The sequence below is a fragment of the Muntiacus reevesi genome, chromosome 5, assembly GCF_963930625.1.
Source record: "Muntiacus reevesi chromosome 5, mMunRee1.1, whole genome shotgun sequence".
NCBI lineage: Eukaryota > Metazoa > Chordata > Mammalia > Artiodactyla > Cervidae > Muntiacus > Muntiacus reevesi.
The window spans coordinates 68,185,038-68,205,342 of NC_089253.1; the positions used below are offsets into that span (position 1 = coordinate 68,185,038).

At 36.4% G+C, this 20,305-nt stretch overlaps 1 protein-coding gene across 3 annotated transcripts in view; it reads right to left on the bottom strand.

Annotated features, from left to right (window-relative positions):
• The window catches only part of GPATCH2 (G-patch domain containing 2), a 195,245-nt gene that overhangs the window by 71,266 nt on the left and 103,674 nt on the right, over window positions 1-20,305 (bottom strand). For all 3 annotated transcript variants that reach the window (XM_065938338.1, XM_065938339.1, XM_065938336.1), the window contains exon 6: window positions 12,783-12,850. In XM_065938338.1, the coding sequence (XP_065794410.1) occupies window positions 12,783-12,850 (68 nt within the window). The remainder of the gene's footprint in view (window positions 1-12,782; window positions 12,851-20,305) is intronic.

The window sequence follows — 20,305 nt, forward strand, 5'->3', positions numbered from 1 at the left end:
AGAACAGCATCGAAACATGTATATTATCTATAGTGAAACAGAACACCAGTCCAGGTTGGATGCATGAGACAAGTGCTTGGGCCTGGTGCACTGGGAAGACCCAGAGGGACTGGGTAGACAGGGAGGTGGGAGGGGGGATCGGGATGGGGAGTACATGTAAATCCATGGCTGATTCATGTCAATGTATGACAAAACCCACTACAATACTGTAAAGTAATTAGCCTCCAACTAATAAAAATAAATGAAAAAAAAAAAAAAAAAGAATGTTCTTGACATAGCAAGATTCCAAGGGAATCACAGCAAATCAGAAGAGGAATTGATCCAGTCTGTTTTATTTATCATAATCTAAAGTTGAAGCTACTTTCAGCATAGAGACATAGATGCTAAATTACAAACTAAATGTATGTAAATGTATTCCCAAGGACCCTAACCTTTAATCTGGGCAAATCTTACATTAAGCAAACTCGATATTTACACAGAAGATAATATAAAGGGTGAATATCTGCTTTATAAAGGAATTTATCATAGGACTGTAAGCAGTTACTTGTGTGCATTTAAAGTAAGTTTGGATTTACACACAATTTCTCACATAAATTTCCTAGACTTCCAAATGAAATAAATGCAAAATATAAATATCAATGTAAAAATCAATTATAAATTATATTTACTCAAGTTAAAAACAAGTATCTCATAAATAATTAGAAAAATACTGGAAAGAAAAAAATTCTGGACCACTTACAGTCAGTATATAAATGGATATGGAGTGAATAAAAAGTAATCCATTTGATACCTTTAATATTTTTTAAAACTAGGTAGTCATAAATTGATTTTTATTTTGCAAATTTTTAAACTTGTATCTTCAAAAAGTCAACCCAATAATTAAATGTGAATTTCAAAAGTTAGCATGTTATTTTTACTCAGACATTAGATACTACTTTTTCTCCTTTAATAAGACTGAGGTTCTTGTCACATTTTGTGTACCTCTCTATAGTTATTTTAATGAATATTTCATTTGTCTGCATTATATTTTTAATTGAAAGAAACTTAGCATTTATTATTGGCTTCCCTGATGGCTCAGCAGTGAAGAATCTGCCTGCAGTGCAGGAGACACGGGAGACATGGGTTCGATCCCTGGGTCGGGAAGACCCCCTGGAGGAGGAAATGGCAACCACTCCAAAATTCTTGCCTGAAGAGTTCCAAGGACAGAGGAACCTGGTGGACTACAGTCCATGGGATTGCAGAGAATCAGACATTACGGAGAGAATGAGCACACACACATCACTGTATATTACTAACACCTGGACCTTTATCACAGAAGTACATGTTCCACGGAAACAATGATTAGATGGGATATAAAACAAGTAGTATGGGCCTCCATGGTGGCTCAGGTGGTAAAGAACCTGTCTGCAATGTGGGAGACCTGGGTTCGATCCCTCGGTTGGGAAGATCCCCTGGAGGAGGGCATGGAAACCCATTTTAGTATTCTTGCCTAGAGAATCCCCATGGACAGAGGAGCCTGGCAGAGGGTCACAAAGAGTTGGACACGACTGAGCAACTAAGCATAGCACACAAAACAAGTAGTATAGTAAAAATAATATTTTCATAATTATTATACTCTACAAGGCTTTTTAACATCTGTACAGAGCACATGTGAGTTTATCTTTAAAACCAAGACGCCATAATCTAACATGTCTGCAGCAAAGTTGGCTGTTCATCAGATTTCTACAAGTAGTCTTATTTTATACCTGAAACTTTGGTAAAACATCTTTCTGGAAACTATTAAGATTTTAATGACTTACCTCCACTATTCTCATATACTGTACTGAAAACTTCCAGTGAGGTGAAATTTTCCATACTGAGTCCCATGCTGGGTACTGTTCTATTAACTCTAAAACCATACATTACTATGTATAAAATAGATAACTAATGAGAACCAGGTGCATAACCAGGGAAGTCTACTCAGTGCTCTGTGGTGACCTAAATGGGAAAGAAATCTGAAAAAGGAAGGGACCTAGGTATACATATAGCTGATTCACTTTGCTACACAGAAGAAACTAACAAAACATTGCAAAGCAACTATACTCCAATAAAAATTAAAAAAAAAAAAAAGAAAAAAGAAAACCAAAAAACTATCCCTTTGTGTTCCCTAGTTCAGCAGTTCTGTTTCTCAGATTTGATATTTCCAAAGTCCCCCACACCAAACTTTATTAACCATGCGATCAGTGCTACTGAAAATTCCTAAATGCTATTGCATTAGAACCTGTAAAATATTTCCCCACATATATTAAAAATAAAATTGTTGAAATTCTATGAAGTAAAATTTTGAGGATTCCTGTATCAGATTGTTTTTTGTAGTTCACCTTCCAAAACAAAACAAACACTGACTTAGAAGAGTCATCAACTGATAGTCATAATTGTTGCCTACTAACCAGTAAGAAGTTTCTAGAGATGATTTTAACTGATTATTTTCAGGTGGTCACTACAGCTCTGAGGAGAGTGTAGGAGGATTACACAAAAGCCACAGTTCATCTATGCTTTCCCTATGCCCTGTGCAAGCATCAGGAAGGGAATGGGGTTGTCTCTTTATCACTAGGCAGTAGTGGAACTTGATAACCTTGATCACAGAGCCAATGACTTTTTAATTAATTTATTACTTATTTGGCTGCACTGGGTCTGGGCTGAGCTGGATCCTAGTTACTGCACACGGTATCTTCACTGCATCATGTGAGATCTTTCATCGTGGTACCTGGGCTCTCTAGCTGGGGCATGCAGGCATAGAGGCTCCACCATGTGGTATCTTAGTTCCTTGGGCTTAGGGACACAGGGCTCGAACCTGTGTCCCTGCATTGCAGGGTGGATTCTTACCCACTGGACCACCAGGGAAGTCCCGAGCCAGTGACTCTTGATGTGTGCGTTGTGTTGTATACTTTGAGAAATTTAAGAAAAAGAAAAAGTCTCCATCCTTAGCAAATTCATGGTCCGTTAAAGGAATTATATGCATATGATAACTACAGTCTAGAAAATAATGTAACAAATATTATAATCCAGTAGAAATAAAGACCTAAAGGCAGAATAGAGAAAGTGCTGAGAATTGCTGGTGGGAATTTGAGGGGAAAAAAAAAAAAGATTCCTTGAAGGATATTGTAGCAGATACTGCTATGGCCTCCTCAATAGCTCTAGAACTTTCTAATTCCAGATTTCTGATTATGTCAGTATACTAAACAGCTACCTGTTTAAACCATTACTTGTAGGATATTTTGTTATTTTTTCCCGACAAGGGTCTACAAAAGAGTGATCTTCAACCATTTTTGAGCACATAGTGTCTGAAACAGTTATGAAAATATCTTCTGCTTGCATATTTTATGCAGACATCTAAAATTTTCACTGTAAATATTTGTAAAGGATTCATTTTACATATATGTATATATAGATATTTTAAAGTCAAATAATTGCACCACTCTTTGAATATATACATTGGAATCTAAATATCACAGTGCTTTTTATACCAGCCATCAATCCATTAAAAAGAGATACGAGGACAGGCATTTCTTTAAAAGTTGAAAATTTTACAAGGTTTAATTTTCTCCTGCAAGTCCTTGAATTTCCAATTCACTCCCTCACAGAAGTGTATCCTAACGTAATATAATTTTACGCTTGAAAGCCTTTTGTTAGTTACCCTATCATAGTCTTCTGCAACAAAAATTTGTGTGTATATCTATATATACACACACACACACAAACACATATATATATTTGCCTGAGTGCTCAACTTCTAAGTCGTGTCTGACTCTTTTGCATGGTCAGTTGTGTCCCACTCTTTGCAACCCTACGGACTGTAGCCTGCCAGGCTTCTCTGTCAGTGGAATTCTCCAAGGAAGAATACTGGAGTGGGTAGCCATTCCCTTCTTCACGGAATACACACAGACACACATTTGTGTGTGTATATATACATATACATATATATATACATATATATACACACACACATACATACACATATATACACACATACACCTATAACATTTTCTTAAAGATTTGTGATTATAATACTGGAACAAAAAATTTGAGAAGTTTATAAGTTAGTCAAGCTAATAAAAATTGCTGTTAGTTGATAACCATCAATTACCTAAGATCTGAAACAGTTATCATTAGTACACAATTAACCAAACCAACATAAATATATTTTGATAATACTAAACATAAAAATAAAATTTTATTAGAAAGCTATCATTAATAAGCTTTTTCCCAAATTAATTCATGTACCCATTGATGAATATTACTTTGGCATCAATTCTATTGTTATTTTTAATACCTTGAGTGCTCAGAAACCTTGTTCACACAAATTGGCAGATGGAAATAAAAGGAATTTGGTTAAAACCATCACTTGATTATTGAACTCCTTCAGAGTTTTATGCCTAAAATATCACACAATGATTTCACCATTCAGGGGTATTTTAAATCATCTACCAGATGCTGAAAACAAAGAATTAGAAACTATCTAGTTAAATTGCATTAAGCTTTGTGACTTAGTCATTTGATTTAATCTGTCAACATCAATATCAGTGCAATATGAATGACCCCCTGTTTGGAACCCAAGAGGATTTTAAACCTCAGGGCAATGTGCCAAAATAAAATTAGAACTGAGAGGGCATCTTTTTTTTCTAAAGTGGAAGAGAGGCAATTTTAAGACTCCCACCCAAAGCATCCAGTTCTGAGAGTCAAAGGTGTGTAGCAAAGAAAGAAGCAGTTCTTAATGGTCACGAGAGCACTCGCTGCGGCTACCCCTCAAGGCTGAGCCCACAGGGAGCAGAAACGTCCATCTCCCAGTCTTTTCCTGGAACGGTTCTGACTGCGCACTTTACAGGCTGCTGTCTGAGGTTCTAGAGTGTAATTTAGCATGCATCTAGGGGCTGGTGGTGAGCCGCCCCAGAGTTCGGGGCGTGGTGGACACTTCCTCTGCCTTCCCACTCCTGCTTGCTGCAACAACATAAACAATATAAACAATAAAAACAGCGCCTCTCTGGAAGGAATTTGTTCACAGGTCTGCTGCCCTGCTTTTGTACCGGCCACCTGAGAGACAGACCCCTGGATTTCCTGGTTCTGCCAGCCAACTGAGCTTGCATTCATTGGTCCACAGGACCACAGGAAACAAAGAAGCGGTTTTTAAACAGGCACAGGAACCATGCCCACTTATGGCAACACGGCGTCCCCTCAAGGTCAGGGCAGAGGTAGCAGGCAAAACATCCAGGGTTGTTTTTCCAGGGAAGGGGCTTAACTACATACTTTCCCAGTTGCTGAGAGGCTGGCTTATAATTAGCCTGCATCTGAGGGGCTGACTGTAATCCTTCCCTTTTGGACACTGATGATCTTGGCACACCCTCAATTACTGGGAGCCACCGAGAACAAAGATGGTGGCTTGGCCAATCACAAAGATTTGTGAGACAGCCAAGAGCATCTCCTACACAAGACTAGACTCATCGGTACACAATTAACTGAACAAACGTAAATACATTTTGATAATACTAAACATAAAAATAAAATTTTATTAGAAAGCTACCATCAATAAGCATCAAATAAGTAAAGTCAGAAATGAAAGAGGAGCCATTAGAATTGATCATACAAAAAATACTAAGGATCATAAGGAAATGCTATAACCAGTTATACTGCACCGAATCAGATAACCTAGAAGAAATGAAAAAAATTCCTAGAAACACACAGTTTACCTACTGCAATCATGAAAAAATAGAAAATTAGAAAAGATTAATAACTAGGGAGGAGACTGAATGGTAATCAAAAACCATCCAAAAAAATTAACAACTGCTAATCAATAAATGTGATACATCAAATTAACAAAATGAAGAATAAAAGTCATGATTGTCTTAATAGATGCAGAAAAAGCATATGATAAAATTCAACATCTGTTGACGATAAAAATGCTCAACAAATAGAAGGAATGTACTGCAATATGGTAAAGACCATATACGATAAGTCCAAAGCTAACCTGACAGTCAATGGTAAAAAGCTGAAAGTTTTGCCTCTAAGATTAGGAAAAAGTTTTGCCTCTAAGATTAGGAAAAAGTTTTGCCTCTAAAATTAGGAAAAAGTTTTGCCTCTGAGATTAGGAAAAAGATTATTCTTGCCACTTCTATTTAACATATATAGGAGGTTCTAGGCAGAGAAATCAGGCAAGAAAAAGAAAGTAAAAACATCCATATCAGAAAAGAAGAAGTAAAACTGTCTCTGCAGATGACCTGATATTACATACAGAATATCCTAAAGACTCCACCAAAAAGATAGTAGAACAAATGGACAAGTTCAGTAAAGTTACAGGACACAAAATCAATATACATAAATTGGTTGTGTTTGGATACACTAACAACAAAGTATCAGAGAAAGAAGCTATGAAAACAATCCCATATACAACAGCATTAAAAAGAATAAAACATTTAGGAATAAATTTAACCAGAGAGGTAAAACTTCTATACACCCAGAACTATAAAACACTGATGGAAGAAATGGAAGAAGACACAAATAAATGGAAAGAGATTCTGTATTCATGAGTAGGAACAATTAATATTGCTAAAATATCTATACTATGCACAGATATCCATACAGTCCACAGAATGAAGGGAATCATAAAAACTCTAATGGCATTTTTCGGAAGAAAAAAAAATCCTAAAATTGTGGAACCAAAAAACCCCCTAAATATACAAAGTAATCTTGATAAAGAAGAACAAAGTTGAAGCTATCACACGTCCTGATTTGAAACTATATTCAAAGCATACATACTGAATATATATATGTGTATATATATATATATACACACACATATATTCACACAAAAATTATAGCAATCAAAACAGTATGATATTGGTTAAAAACAGACACATAGATCAATGGAACAGAATAGCGAGCCTAGAAATAAATCCATGAATATATACTCAAGTTATTTATGACAAGGAGCTAAGAATATGCAATGAAAAAAGGACTGTCTCTACAATAAGTGGTGCTAGGAAAACTGACAGCCGACTGCAAAAGAGTGAAATAGGGCCTCTATCTTACACCATGCACAAAAAACACTCAAAATGGATTAAAGACTTTAACATAAAACTTAAATCCTATGATTTCTGAAAGAAAACATGGCAGGGGGGTGGTAATCTCCTTGACTTGGTCTTGGCAATGATATTTTAAAAATTTAACCCCAAAAGAGAAGGCAACAAAAGTAAAAATAAACTAGTGGGGTTACATCTAACTGAAAAGCTTCTATTACAGCAAAGGGAGCATCACCAAAATGAAAAGGCAGCCTACTCAATGGGACAAAATATTTGCAATCATATATCTGATAATGGGCTTTCCTGGTGGCTCAGACCATAAGGAATCTGCCTGCAATGCAGAGACCCAGGTTCAATCCCTGGGATGGGAAAATCCCCTGGAGAAGGGAATGGCAACCCACTCCAGTAATCTTGCCTGGAGAATCCCAGAGGAGCCTGTCCGTGAGGTCCATGAGGTCGCAAAGCGTTGAACTCGACTGAGCAGCTAACACTTTCACTTCACTTTCACAGCTGATAAAAGCTTAATATCCAAGATACGCAACACAGGGAAGCCATACAACTTAGCAGCAAAAAAACCCAAAATTACACAATTAAAAAATGGGCAAAGAATTTGAATAGATGTTTTTCCAAATAAGGCATACAAATGACCAATTGGTACATGAAAAGGTGCTCAACATCACTAATCATCAGGGGAATGTAAGTCAAAAGCATAATAAGAACATCTCACACTTGTTAAGAAGCTATCATCAGATAGGGAAGAAAAACAAATGCTGGTGATGATGTGGAGAAAAGGGGACCCTTTTATACTGACAGTGGTAATGCAAACAGGCACTGTCACTATGGAAAACAATATAAATGTTCCTCAAAAAATTAAAAATAGAACTACTATGCCATCCGGTAGTACCACTTCTGTGTATTTATCTGAAGGAAGCAAAATCATTAGCCTGATAAATTTTTTTTCCCCACTAACTTGAAAAGATATAAGCACCTTCATATTCACTGTAGCATTATTTACAATAGCCAAGACATGGAAACAACCAAAGGAAATAATTCCATTTGTGATAACGTGGATGAACCTGGAGGGCATCGTGCTAGGTGCAATGAGCCAGACAGACAAATATAAATGGTGCATGATATCATTTATATATGGAATCTTAAAAAAAAAAAAGAGTTGAACTTGTAGAAACAGACTAGAATGTGGTTGACAGGGGCTGGGATGGGGAGTGGGGTGGAGGAATAGGGAGAGGCTGATAAAAGGGCACAAACTTTCAGTTATAGATGAATAAAGCCTGAGGAGCTAATGTACACTGATTGCAACTATAATTAATATTATATGATTGAAAGTTAGGAGATCGATCTTAAATGTTCTCACCAGGAAAAAGAAAAAAGTAAATATGTGATCTGATGGATGTATTAGTTTGACGGTGGGAATTCTTTCACAATGTGTGTGTATAATTATCATGATGTACATTTTAAATATTTTACAAGTTTTTATTTGTAAATTAAACCTCAGTAAAGCTGAAAAGGAAAAGAGAAATGTGTTGCAAAAACTGTGTAGCACCCTGAAAGGGCATCTGCTGCAATGGACAGATCAGCTGTGATCTTACAATATAAATACACGGAAGTCCTCCAAGAAAACAAATCAGGACTGCTTGCCAAACTGGATATATGTGCTGTAGCAAAAATTGAGTACTAAGTGCTTTCTTCAGTAAATTAGAACTTCTGTGAAGTACCCTGGCTTTTCTGCAATTCCATATCTTGTATGCAGGCATCTTTAATTTATACTACATACTACAAGGAGCCATAGCCAGATCTGCTTGAAATTTCATGTCACTTGGAGGACTTTGCTGAGATTTTGAGACAGGTAAAGTAACTGGATGAGACTTTGAAGTGGTCTTCTTTGGAAAAGGCAAGAAAGGCATTTCACACGGTATGTATGCATGAAAGGAAGAGTATGTGTTAAAAAGTCAATGAGCTACATATGACAAATTTTATTAGCTACTACCCAACAGATAGCTTCCTTTTCTAATCCTAATCCTCACTTTGTTAGGGGGCTCACATGGGAAAGAATCTGCCTGCAATGCAGGAGACCTAGGTTTGATCCCTGGGTCAGGAAAAATCCCTTGGAGAAGAGAATGGATACCTACTCTCATATTCTTGCCTGGAGAATTCCATGGACAGAGAAGCCTGGTGGGGTACAGTTCGTGGGGTCCCAAAGAGCTGGACACGAACAAGCAACTAAGACTTTCACTTTCATTTTTTCATGTGCCATACTCAAATAACCTATCATGACTGATTTAAACCTCTGCTAGATATCTATATTCCTAAACTCCCTTGCAACTACAGGTGACCTAGTAACCCAGTTCTGGCCAATGAGAATTAAGGGAAGGTGGGTGAGTGATTTTGAAAAATAATTTTGCTTCTTGAGGAAAGCTGCTTGCACTAGTCTTCCCTCTTCTTCCTGTCTTGAATGCAAACATGATATGTGGAACCATTTTGAGACTATGAGGCAGTAAATATGTATGTAAGAGAAAAAGACCAGGAAGATGCTATATGTTGAAATGTATCCCCCTGAAAGATATGTTGGAGTCCAAACCCCCAGTACAAAAACACATGATCTTATTTTGAGATCGGGTCTTTTCAGAGGTAATCAAGTTAAGATGAGGTCACTAGGGTAGGCCCTAATTCAATACAATGTTATTATAAAATGTCTTATAAAATGTTATTATTTATATGTATTTGTGTCATTACAAAAAGCAGAAAGTTGGACACAGATACAGGCACAGGCAAAAGGCTGTGGGAAAGTGGAGGCACAGACTGGGGTGACGCAGCAAAAGTCAGAGAATGAGAAAGGTTGCCAGTCACCCACATGCAAACCGGGAACAAGGAAGAGATTCTCCCTCAGTTCCCTTGGAAGGAGCCAACTCTGCTGACACTTTGATCATGAACTTCCAGCCTTCAGAACTGTGAGGCAGTCAAAGCCCTCTTAAGGAAGAAAGAGCAAACCTTGGAGGTTTCACGCGCCCTGATTTCAAACTATACTACAAAGCTATAGTAATCAAAACAGTACTGTACTGGCACAAAAAAAGTTACACAAATCAAAGGAACAGAGTAGAGAGCCCAGAAGTGAACCCACACTTATACAGACAATTAATCTATGACAAAGGTGAGAGCTTACAGTGGGGAGAAGACAGCCTCTTCAATAACTGAAACTAATGTATCACTGTATGTTTCCTATACTTCAATGAAAAAAAAAATTTAAAAATATAAAAAAATCAAAGGGAGAGTACAAGAACACAAGAGGAATGTTATTCTGCCACAAAATAAAAAGTATGGAAAAAGAAAATAACTATAAGGCCACACATTTGTTTTTTAAGCTACCAGTTTGTGGCATTTTGTTATAAGAGCCCTAATAGTACACAATACAGATGATGAAACAGAAAAAGAGAAACAGTCTGGACACTGATGATATCTTTATGGTTAGTGGCAAACTCTAGGATCTTCTTCCTCTTAACTTTTCATGGTTGGGGGGGGGGACCTTTTGGTTTGAGCTAGTGTTAATTTCACATTCTGTTACTTGTACCTAGTACATCTTATAAATAAATGTTTTTTCAAACAGCCTTGAAAACAAGTAAGGTTTTAAGGTTTTGACAGATATGGGTAGGAAGAAATGAACTGAGCAAAGAAAGTCAGTGGCTGAGGAAGCCACTGAAGCAGAGGTTATATTCAGGGCACAGAGGCGGACAGCTGGAACATGGGTGTTTCGAGGGAGAAGCAATGGGACCAAGTTGGAGGGAAACTGGAGCCATAATGTGGAAGGTGTCTAATGATATGCTAAGGTTTCTCTACTGTCAAGAAGAATACTGGAAGTTTTCACAGGGGAATAAAAGGATCAGAACTGAAATTAAGTAGTAGAAGTAAGTAGTGTGTACTGAAATAGTGAGAGAGTACAGGCAGAAAGATACATATAAAATATAATGGAGTTTTAATTAAAATAATGGAGCAGGATAAGGAAAAGAGGAGGTCAGAATGAGATTACTAAGAAAAAGTGGACTAGTAGCATGCAAAGTGCAAGGTAGTAAAGTGACCACTTTAGTCATTGACTGACATTATCCTGAGTGCTGAGAGAATGGTAATGAAACATTGGGATGACCTGGGAAACTCTGAAAATAGTGGCATCTAAGTTCCATCCCCAGAAACTCTTTTTTTAATTGATTGAGAACCACTGGGAGATGGGTGTGGAAGGATGTCAGGATATTACAAATGAGGGTCATACCTCCTAATTTGAGAAGCAATGCTCGACTGACATTACCAAGTTTGTCCTATTTTAAATACAAACTTCTATGTCTTCACTCATTTAGTAACTAGTACCGGGCTATGATGGTGATAAAGAGATCGTTTGCCCTCGGAGCATTTAAAATCTTTATCAAATGCAATTTTTTATTTAAATATAGCTCCAGATCTATTTTCTTGAGTACTGGTTTTATATCAGAACAAAGACTGAGATGAAAACATACAAATTGTTGTCGTTCTGAGATTTAAAAATGCTTTATCCATTTTTTTTGTTGTTGTTTGAGGGAAAAAAAGAGAGAAGGTCTTATAGGATAATAAAAAATGAATAAGACAAGCTATTAAAAGGGAAGATTGTGATATAATAAGCTATAAAAATAAATATATAAAATAATTTATATAATCTTATATCACATAAATTATATTAACAAAATTTATAAATTAAGCTACATCTGAACAAATAATTTATGTCTCATACAAGAAGTAAATAAATTTAAGAGGGAGGGGATATATGTGTACATGTAGCTGATTCACGTTGTACAGCAGAAACTAATACAATATTATAAAGCAATTATACTCCAATTTTTAAAAAGTAGGTTAAAAAAATAGGATCTAGTGGGTCCTAATGGGATTATCAGAAAAAAAATTCATTCAATAATTAATTCATATCATTCCATACTTTAATGGCCTTTCTCAAGTTCAACCAGATTCATGGGAGACATAGGGTATTGGGACAAAATACACAACGTATTTAAGGTTTTCCAACAAAGATATACTTAGAAACAGAATCAGCACCTGGAAGGCCACCCCATAACTCACTAATTTGTTGTTGTTCAGTCGCTAAGTTGAGTCCGATTCTTTGAGACCCCATGGACTGTAGCACATCAGGCTACTCGTGCTCCACTATCTCCCGGAGTTTGCTCAAATTCATGTCCAAACTCACTAAGCCGAAGCTTTAATTTTTTCGAATTATCTAGTAAATTAGTCTCTTCCTTCTGTTGTTAAATGAAAATACATTCTGGTTCCTTCACAGCTCACGCTGGACAGGAGCAGAGGGTACAGAATTAATGAGAATAAGAATCACTCACTCTTCATTTCAATACTTTAGAAAGGGCTGTGGGAGGAAGGAAGTGAGAGCCTGATGCTACTTAATGTAATGAAAATGTGAATGCTCTGAGATAATATATGAATTTCAATAACACATGAATTTCAAATTTTATCACAAGTAAAAGAGTGACAGTATTTAAAAACCTTTCTTTAAATTTCTGCCATGGGTTTCATTTAAATTGTTCCATTGGACTACTGTTATGGGCATATGATGTTTACTCTTTTTTAAGGTGGACTTAAATTAAACCATCTTTACTAGCAATAGTTACCAATTTCCCCCCAAAAAGATGCAGAATAGTCCAACAAGATTATACAAATACAGTGCACACTCACTCGTGGTGATGAGAATCTGGAGAAAAGTGAACCATTCTCTTGTTACTGACTGGGCCAGGAGCTGTCACCTGAAAGGAGATGTAAAACCAAAACCAGTCACAGGTGAGTCTGTAAAAAGGCAGTGAATAACAGCGATGTTTTCATTTGAAGACATCCACTCTGAAATGCAGAATATAACAGTTCTCAAAATCTAAGACACAACTGTATGGACCAAAAGTATAATTAAATTCCTGGTAAGAATGAACTACTTTTTTTAGTCTAGCATGGTTCCTCTGTTAGAATTTTAAGACTATTTAAAAAGTATCTTTATAATAGAAAAAAAAAAAACTTTCTGAAGAACTAGACCACTGAGTCTCATTTCCAAATACTACACAAATGCAAATATATTTAACTGTATGTAAAAAAAAGAGGTTTACTTAATTAGTGTTGAGAAGATGGTATTTCCTAGGAATAACCTAGGAAATAGGTTGTATTTAATTCTTAAATGTAAATGACATGTATTATAATGAACACATTTAAATGCGTACAAATTAATATATACATACTGCTCTACATAAAATAGATGAGCAACAAGGATCTGCTATATAGCACAGGAAAATATATTTATTACCTTGTAATAACTCACAATGAAAAAGGATATATACATATAAATGTATATAACTGAATCACTTTGCCGTACACCTGAAATTACTGCAACATTATAAATCATCTGTACTTCAAAAAACGCATACAAAAGCTTAAATCAAGGAAGCAGTGAATAGTACTTTTTATAGTTTTCCCATAAAGTTAGGAATTATCTGTGTATTTACACAGAACAATAACTTCATTTAAGAGAAAAAATTTTATACCTTTATCTCTAAATCAAAGTAAAAACCTGATAAAGAATTAAAGATTCAACTTTTTTGATAAATGCAAGCTATTCCCATGTTCCAAGAAAATGTCACAACTTTTCTATCTAATAGAGGGTTCTCAACAGGAGCATAAACATAGCATCATGTAAGAATGAATCCACAATCACAACTGACGAGGCAAAGTTACAACTTGAGGCTTTAATGCTTCATCATATTAAAAAGAAACCCACAAAAACAAACCCGTCTATAATTATAGGAGTGTCACTTAACATACAGAATCCAGAAAGGCATGATGAGGCAACAAATGCCTCTGAAAAGAAATAAACATTTTCAAAAATGTATTTCGTCTTCTTTCACTTGGGTAACAAGGATGCCAGCACACACTGAAATTCCAAGAATTGCAAATACTGCAAATATGCACAGATGATGACATTAATAACCCTACGGTTTGAGCGCCACAGGTAAACATGTGGCTTGACTCCAGGACTACATCCTGCATTCATCTCAGAATGAGGTTTTCATGCTTCTCCAGTGGGTAACCCTGGAATACAGTAATCCATTTTCTACACCGTGGCTATGAGAAAAGCCGACTGTGCCTATGTCATGCTTTGTTAGAGGTTCATGATCACATTATCTCAGGGTGGACCTGACACTTTTATTCAGTTTACAGTATGTTCTATGTACAGGCAACTTATTTCCTTTGCCAGGGCTGCTGACAACCTTTTCCACACTATATTAATCTTGTTTACTGACTTTATCTTGGTACAAATATCAGAAAACTGAACTTTTTATCTCAGAGAAAAAATAAACAACATGTTGACAGAAGCAGAAGCTATTTTCAGGGCTAAAATTGCTTGTTTACCTGCAGCTATACTTATGGAAAAATGTTTAAGTCTTGCTCTGGCTTGAGATACATAATCTGAAATTTAATAAATGAAGGAATTTCACATACACCCATGTGATAAATTGCCCAATGAAAAACAATGCAACTGAATACAATAAAACAGAATTTATAACTAATTTATACCACAATACAAATGTAAGCTTTCAATCTAGTCAGAAATAATCATACTATGTATTTCTCAGAAATCATATGTAGAAAATATGAGTGCAATTCAATTGCTGTAAACAACTCACAAAAGATTTATAATAGCAAATGTAGACATTTAAATGAGTCTACATATTTACCTAGTACATAGCCCCCTTTTTGAAAAAGATGTAAATATCCCATTTCATTATTTCAAGTCAATTTGGTTTTACTTTTAAAGATATTCAAATAGGCATAATTTCAATTTTTTTTAAATGAAACAAACACTGAGATCTATCTATGATAATCTTTTCAGGTCAATGACACTGGTCTGCCTCAGGAGTAATGGGAATCTTTTGCTACATTGGGGATTAGACACCTTTACCAAAAAGGTGAGAGAGATTGAGGAAGGAGTATGACAAAGGTGTTTATTGTCACCCTGTTTATTTAACTTATACACAGAGCACATCATGCGAAATGCTGGGCTGGATGAGTTACAAGGTGGAATAAAGATTGCCGGGTGAAATATCAACAACTTCAGATATGCAGACAATATCACTCCAAAGGCAGAAAGCAAAGAGGAACTAAAGAACGTCTTGATGAGGGTGATGAAGGAGGATGAAAAAGCTGGCTTAAAACTCAACATTAAAAAAACTAAGATTATGACAGCCGGTCCCATCACTTCATGGCAAATAGAAGGGGAAAAGTTGAAAGCAGTGATAGATTTCCTCTTCTTGGGGTCTAAAATCATGCAGATGGTGACTGCAGCTATGAAATTAGAAGACTCTTGCTCCTTGGAAGAAAAGTTATAACAAACCTAGATAGTGTGTTAAAACGCAAAGACAACACTTTGCTGACCAAGGTCCATATAGTCAAGGCTATGATCTTTCCTGTAGTCATGTATGGATGTGAAAGCTGGACCATAAAGAAGGCTGATTGCCGAAGAATTGATACTTGCCAACTGTAGTGCTAGAGAAGACTCTTGAGAGTCTCTTGGACAGCAAGGAGATCAAATCAGTTAATCTTAAAGGAAATCAACCCTGAATACTCATTGGAAGAACTGATGCTAAAGCTGAATCTCTGATACTTTGGCCACCTCATGCAAAGAGGTGACTCACTGGAAAAGACCTTGATGCTGGGAAAGATTGAAGGCAGAAGGAGAAGAGGGTGATAGAGGATGACGTAGTTGGATGGCATCACTGATTCAATGGACATGAACTTGGGCAAACTCCAGGAGATTGGTGAAGGACAGGGAAGCCTGGATGCTGTAGTTCGTAGGGCTGCAAAGAGTCAGACATGACTTGGTGACTGGACAACAAGATCTTAGTACAGAATTCAGCTTACAAAAAGCAGGGCTATGCTAGAGTTTCAGTGTATTTTAAACTTGAAAACATGTGTTTAATACAACTGATTATTAGTAGTTACTTCAAAGAATTATAAAATATCAAGAAACATTCTTATAGAATTCTCCCTAAAAATTATAATTCAGGGTTAATCTTTCTAAAAATAAAATGAAGCAATTTAAAATATCAGGTCAAAGTATTAATTTCTAGTAAACATCCAAGTATGTGATTATTTTATTCTCTAAAAAAAGATGTCTTCCAGTTATTTCAAAAATGTCTTAGAAAGAAACGACAAATTAAAAAAAAATTATAACTCTTTAAATATCCTATAAGATATTCATGTTGTAAAGTTTGTTACAAAAAGTTGATTTCATAAGGCCAGATAGGAAACAGGTGTTTTGTTCTTCATGAGAAACAGTATCTCCACAATCCAATTCTTGTTGTTTGTTAAAACTCTTGAGACAATCGTTTATCTAATTAGCCAATATTTACTGATAATAACCTTAAACACCACAGTATATGCTCTGAATTTGTAGGATTCATTTGTTACACATTACTGCATCAATAGTGACTACAATCCTAAATAAAGTAAGCATATTTCTTTTCATTATCTATACTCATATGCAAATTATTAAAAAAAACTAAAGTTCAATAGGAATGAATAGTCTCTGGGTAGCATAGCGTTTGTGTCAACTTCCGACCTTATTAGACTGTGAAATACACTATAATGCTAAAAGACCACAGGGGTCTCAGTTTTTACTACGGTTATTTACAATCAACTTATCAACCTGATGATCACAATATAGTAGCGCTAGATGAAACTGTAATAGTAGCTGTACGCCACCATCAAAATTCATAAGGTCAACATGGACCCATATAAGGGAAATTTAGCCAAATGATTTCAATGACAAAATATCATTCTCAATGTTATTAGACATGTTAAAAGAAATTTATTCTTTTCTATCACTGATTTAAAAACACTGATATTATGACTTTCCCTCTAAGATAAACAAAACAGTTGGCTTTAAACCTCATTTTCATTTTGTTACTATTACCAAACCCACTGCATCTCATCCCATTCTTCTATAGTTAAGGTGGTTGAATGAGTTACTTTCCAAATCTGGTAGACTTACCTGAGACACTATGGTCTTATGAGATTCATAATGAGTTTGTTCAATATGGATGATACCTTACTTATGCGCTCCATGAATAAGATTCCTTCTATAAATTCATGACGTGTTACGTCTCCACACAAACCCAAGAAACCATCCGTCCAGCCTTCTTTCTCTGCCTCTAGTAGAGCCATTCTCCTCCAACTTTTCTCTCACTTACAATTACATTTTATTTGCCTTCCAAATGTTATTCTGCTTCAGTGCCTACACTGACAAACACTTAGGGTGGCAGGCTGCCATTCAAAAGAAGGCCTTTCAGTTTTGTGAGGACTGCTCAATCAAATCTGCCTGGCCTCCAGGCTGCAGGGAGACATTGTCTGAGCCTCCCTGCCAGTTTGTCAAGACCCAGAAGTTTTCTACTTCTCGAAGGACCGTTATTAATTTGACTCAACTTCTCAGAAGAAAGAAACAAGCCTTTTAACTTTAGCAGGCTCTGCATGAAGGCCCCCTGGTACATTCAACAAATGTGTCAGTCAAATATATGTGACAGATATTAAGGAAAACAACTCAACAAAAAGGAGCTTAAAAATAGAACTTTAAAACCTAGGGGCAAGAAGTTAAGGAGACAAAAGCAAAGAGGTGGAAGGAAACTTACTGTAGTTGCTAGTCTATACATTTATCTTCATTTACAAATAAGCGGAAGAAAATAATATTCTAAATACTTTGGAATAGTTGATTTTAACTCATAGTTGTTAAAATGAATGTGTCAAGTGCCCATCTTTTAATCACACACAGGAGGATAGAGAAAGATTCTCCAAAAGTATTTCCCATGAGGGCAACTGAGTTTTATATTGGTGTTCTAAAAAACTGGTACAAGATAGTTGGGAGAATGAATAAAATATTTCACTGTGTTATCTATTCTCATATATATTACAGAATGGTCACAATTCACAAAAGGTGCAATTTATTTGGGGATGGAAAACATTCAAGAAAATAACATTAGAATCACTTTTAGCATAACATATACAAGATTGGAAATTACTTTAGGATAACTTTGAAAGTAAATACAACAAAGGGACAAATTCAGGTGGCATAAATGGATATCATTTACAAGATTAAGGGGAAACAAAGTAGTAATCTGATTTCAGAGGAATAAGGGGGAAGAAAATCACCTCTGAGAAGGGAGTTGTATGCAATTTCTTTCTCCCTTCTCCAATTCATCTTACCAACTCACCAAACTCAACTTTCTAAATCACTGCTTTTCAATGTGTTGATTTTCTCATGCCAGAGCCATCCATAGCTCTTCACTGAAAGCAAAACTAAAGCTAATAAGAAATGCATTCAAAACCCTCTCTAATCTCATCTCTGCTTTCCACTGTGATCTCTTTCTAGCTTCTGACGCAATAGCTGATTCCTCCCTGTTCTAAACCCCAAACTGCTCTACTGGAAACAATTCAACAGATATTTACTAGTTATTACTGTGCACATAAAATCATGCTGAAATTTACTATATAATGAGTGGTATGTGGTTTCCATTCAGTTGGGTGATTTTGGTTATATTGTTACATTGATCTACATTGATTGTTACAGTGATTTAGCTATATTGTTACAAAGACCACTAGTCTTTATGATATCATGATAAAGTCCTGTGTTGAGACTCCTCTAATTTGAAGGTTTTTTCCTTTCCCCCTAAGAAAGGTCAGTAAATAATTCATGCACTAATCCATATTTAACTTTCATTTGTCTAGACTACTATTAAAGTAAATGTGAATTTATAAGTTGTATTTGTTATTTAGTTGCTAAATTGTGTCCAACTCTGTGACCCCATGGACTGTAGCCTGCCAAGCTCCTCTTTCCATGGGATTTTCCAGGCAAGAATATTGGATTGGGTTGCCATTTCTTTCTCCACGGGATCTTCCTGACCCAGGGATCGAACCTGTGTCTTCTCCGTTGGCAGGCAGATTCTTTACCACTGAGCCACCAGGGAAGCCCTGTGAATTCACATGCTGCCGCTGTTAAGTCGCTTCAGTTGTGGCCAACCCTATGCGACCCCATAGACAGCAGCCCACCAGGCTCCCCCGTCCCTGGGATTCTCCAGGCAAGAACACTGGAGTGGGTTGCCATTTCCTTCTCCAATGCGTGAAAGTGAAAAGTGAAAGTGAAGTCGCTCAGTTGTGTCCGACTCTCAGTGACCCCATGGACTGCAGCCCACCAGGCTCCTCCGTCCATGGGATTTTCCAGGCAAGAGTACTGGAGTGGATTGTCATTGCCTTCTCCGTGAATTCACATAGTAGACTACAAAAAATCTTCTTCACTGGCTAAAAGAAACTAAAGAGGTAATAGGCAAAAGTAGAATGCCCGATGTGTGCAGATAAGGTGCTGGATCTGAGCCCACCAGAAGTAGTAGCTACAATGGAGTTTGGTTTTCCAACTAAGAAGATGCCTCAGAATTTGGGATTTTATAAAATCTAGTAACCTTACAGAAAGATATACTAGGTTCTCACCATTATTCATATCTTTATGTATAAGACATTCATAAGCAATCTTGCTCTTATCAGCTGAGTTCACACTGGTTAAGACTTTCAGGGGGGAAAAAACCATCTTATTAGCAGCATCTACTTTCTTAACCTTTGTGTTAATTAGATTATATTATAGTAGAGATGTAGGGCTTCCCTGATAGCTCAGTTGGGAAAGAATCCACCTGCAATGTAGGAGACCCTGGTTCGATTCCTGGACTGGGAAGATCCACTGGAAAAGGGATAGGCTACCCACTCCAGCATTCCTGGGTTCACTTGTGGCTCAACTGGTAAAGAATCTGCCTGCAATGTGGGAGCCCTGGGTTGGATCCCTGGATTGGGAAGATCCTCTGGAGAAGGGAAAGGCTATTGACTCTAGTATTCTGGCCTGGAGAATTCCATGGACTGTCTTATAGTCCATGGGGTCACAAAGAGTCGGACACGACTGAATGACTTTCACTTTCATAGTAGAGATGTAACATAGTGAGTGAATTTGACGACTTTTACCTGATTGTCTAAGGTTAAAGGGTCCACACTATTCCATTATACTTTTACTATGCAATTTTTAACCCTTCCTGGGACGATATAAGCATGAACAACCCAACAAATAAAGTGTGATAATGACCATCAATGACACATCAAGAATTAACAGAATTTGTAGAAATACTTTTGTG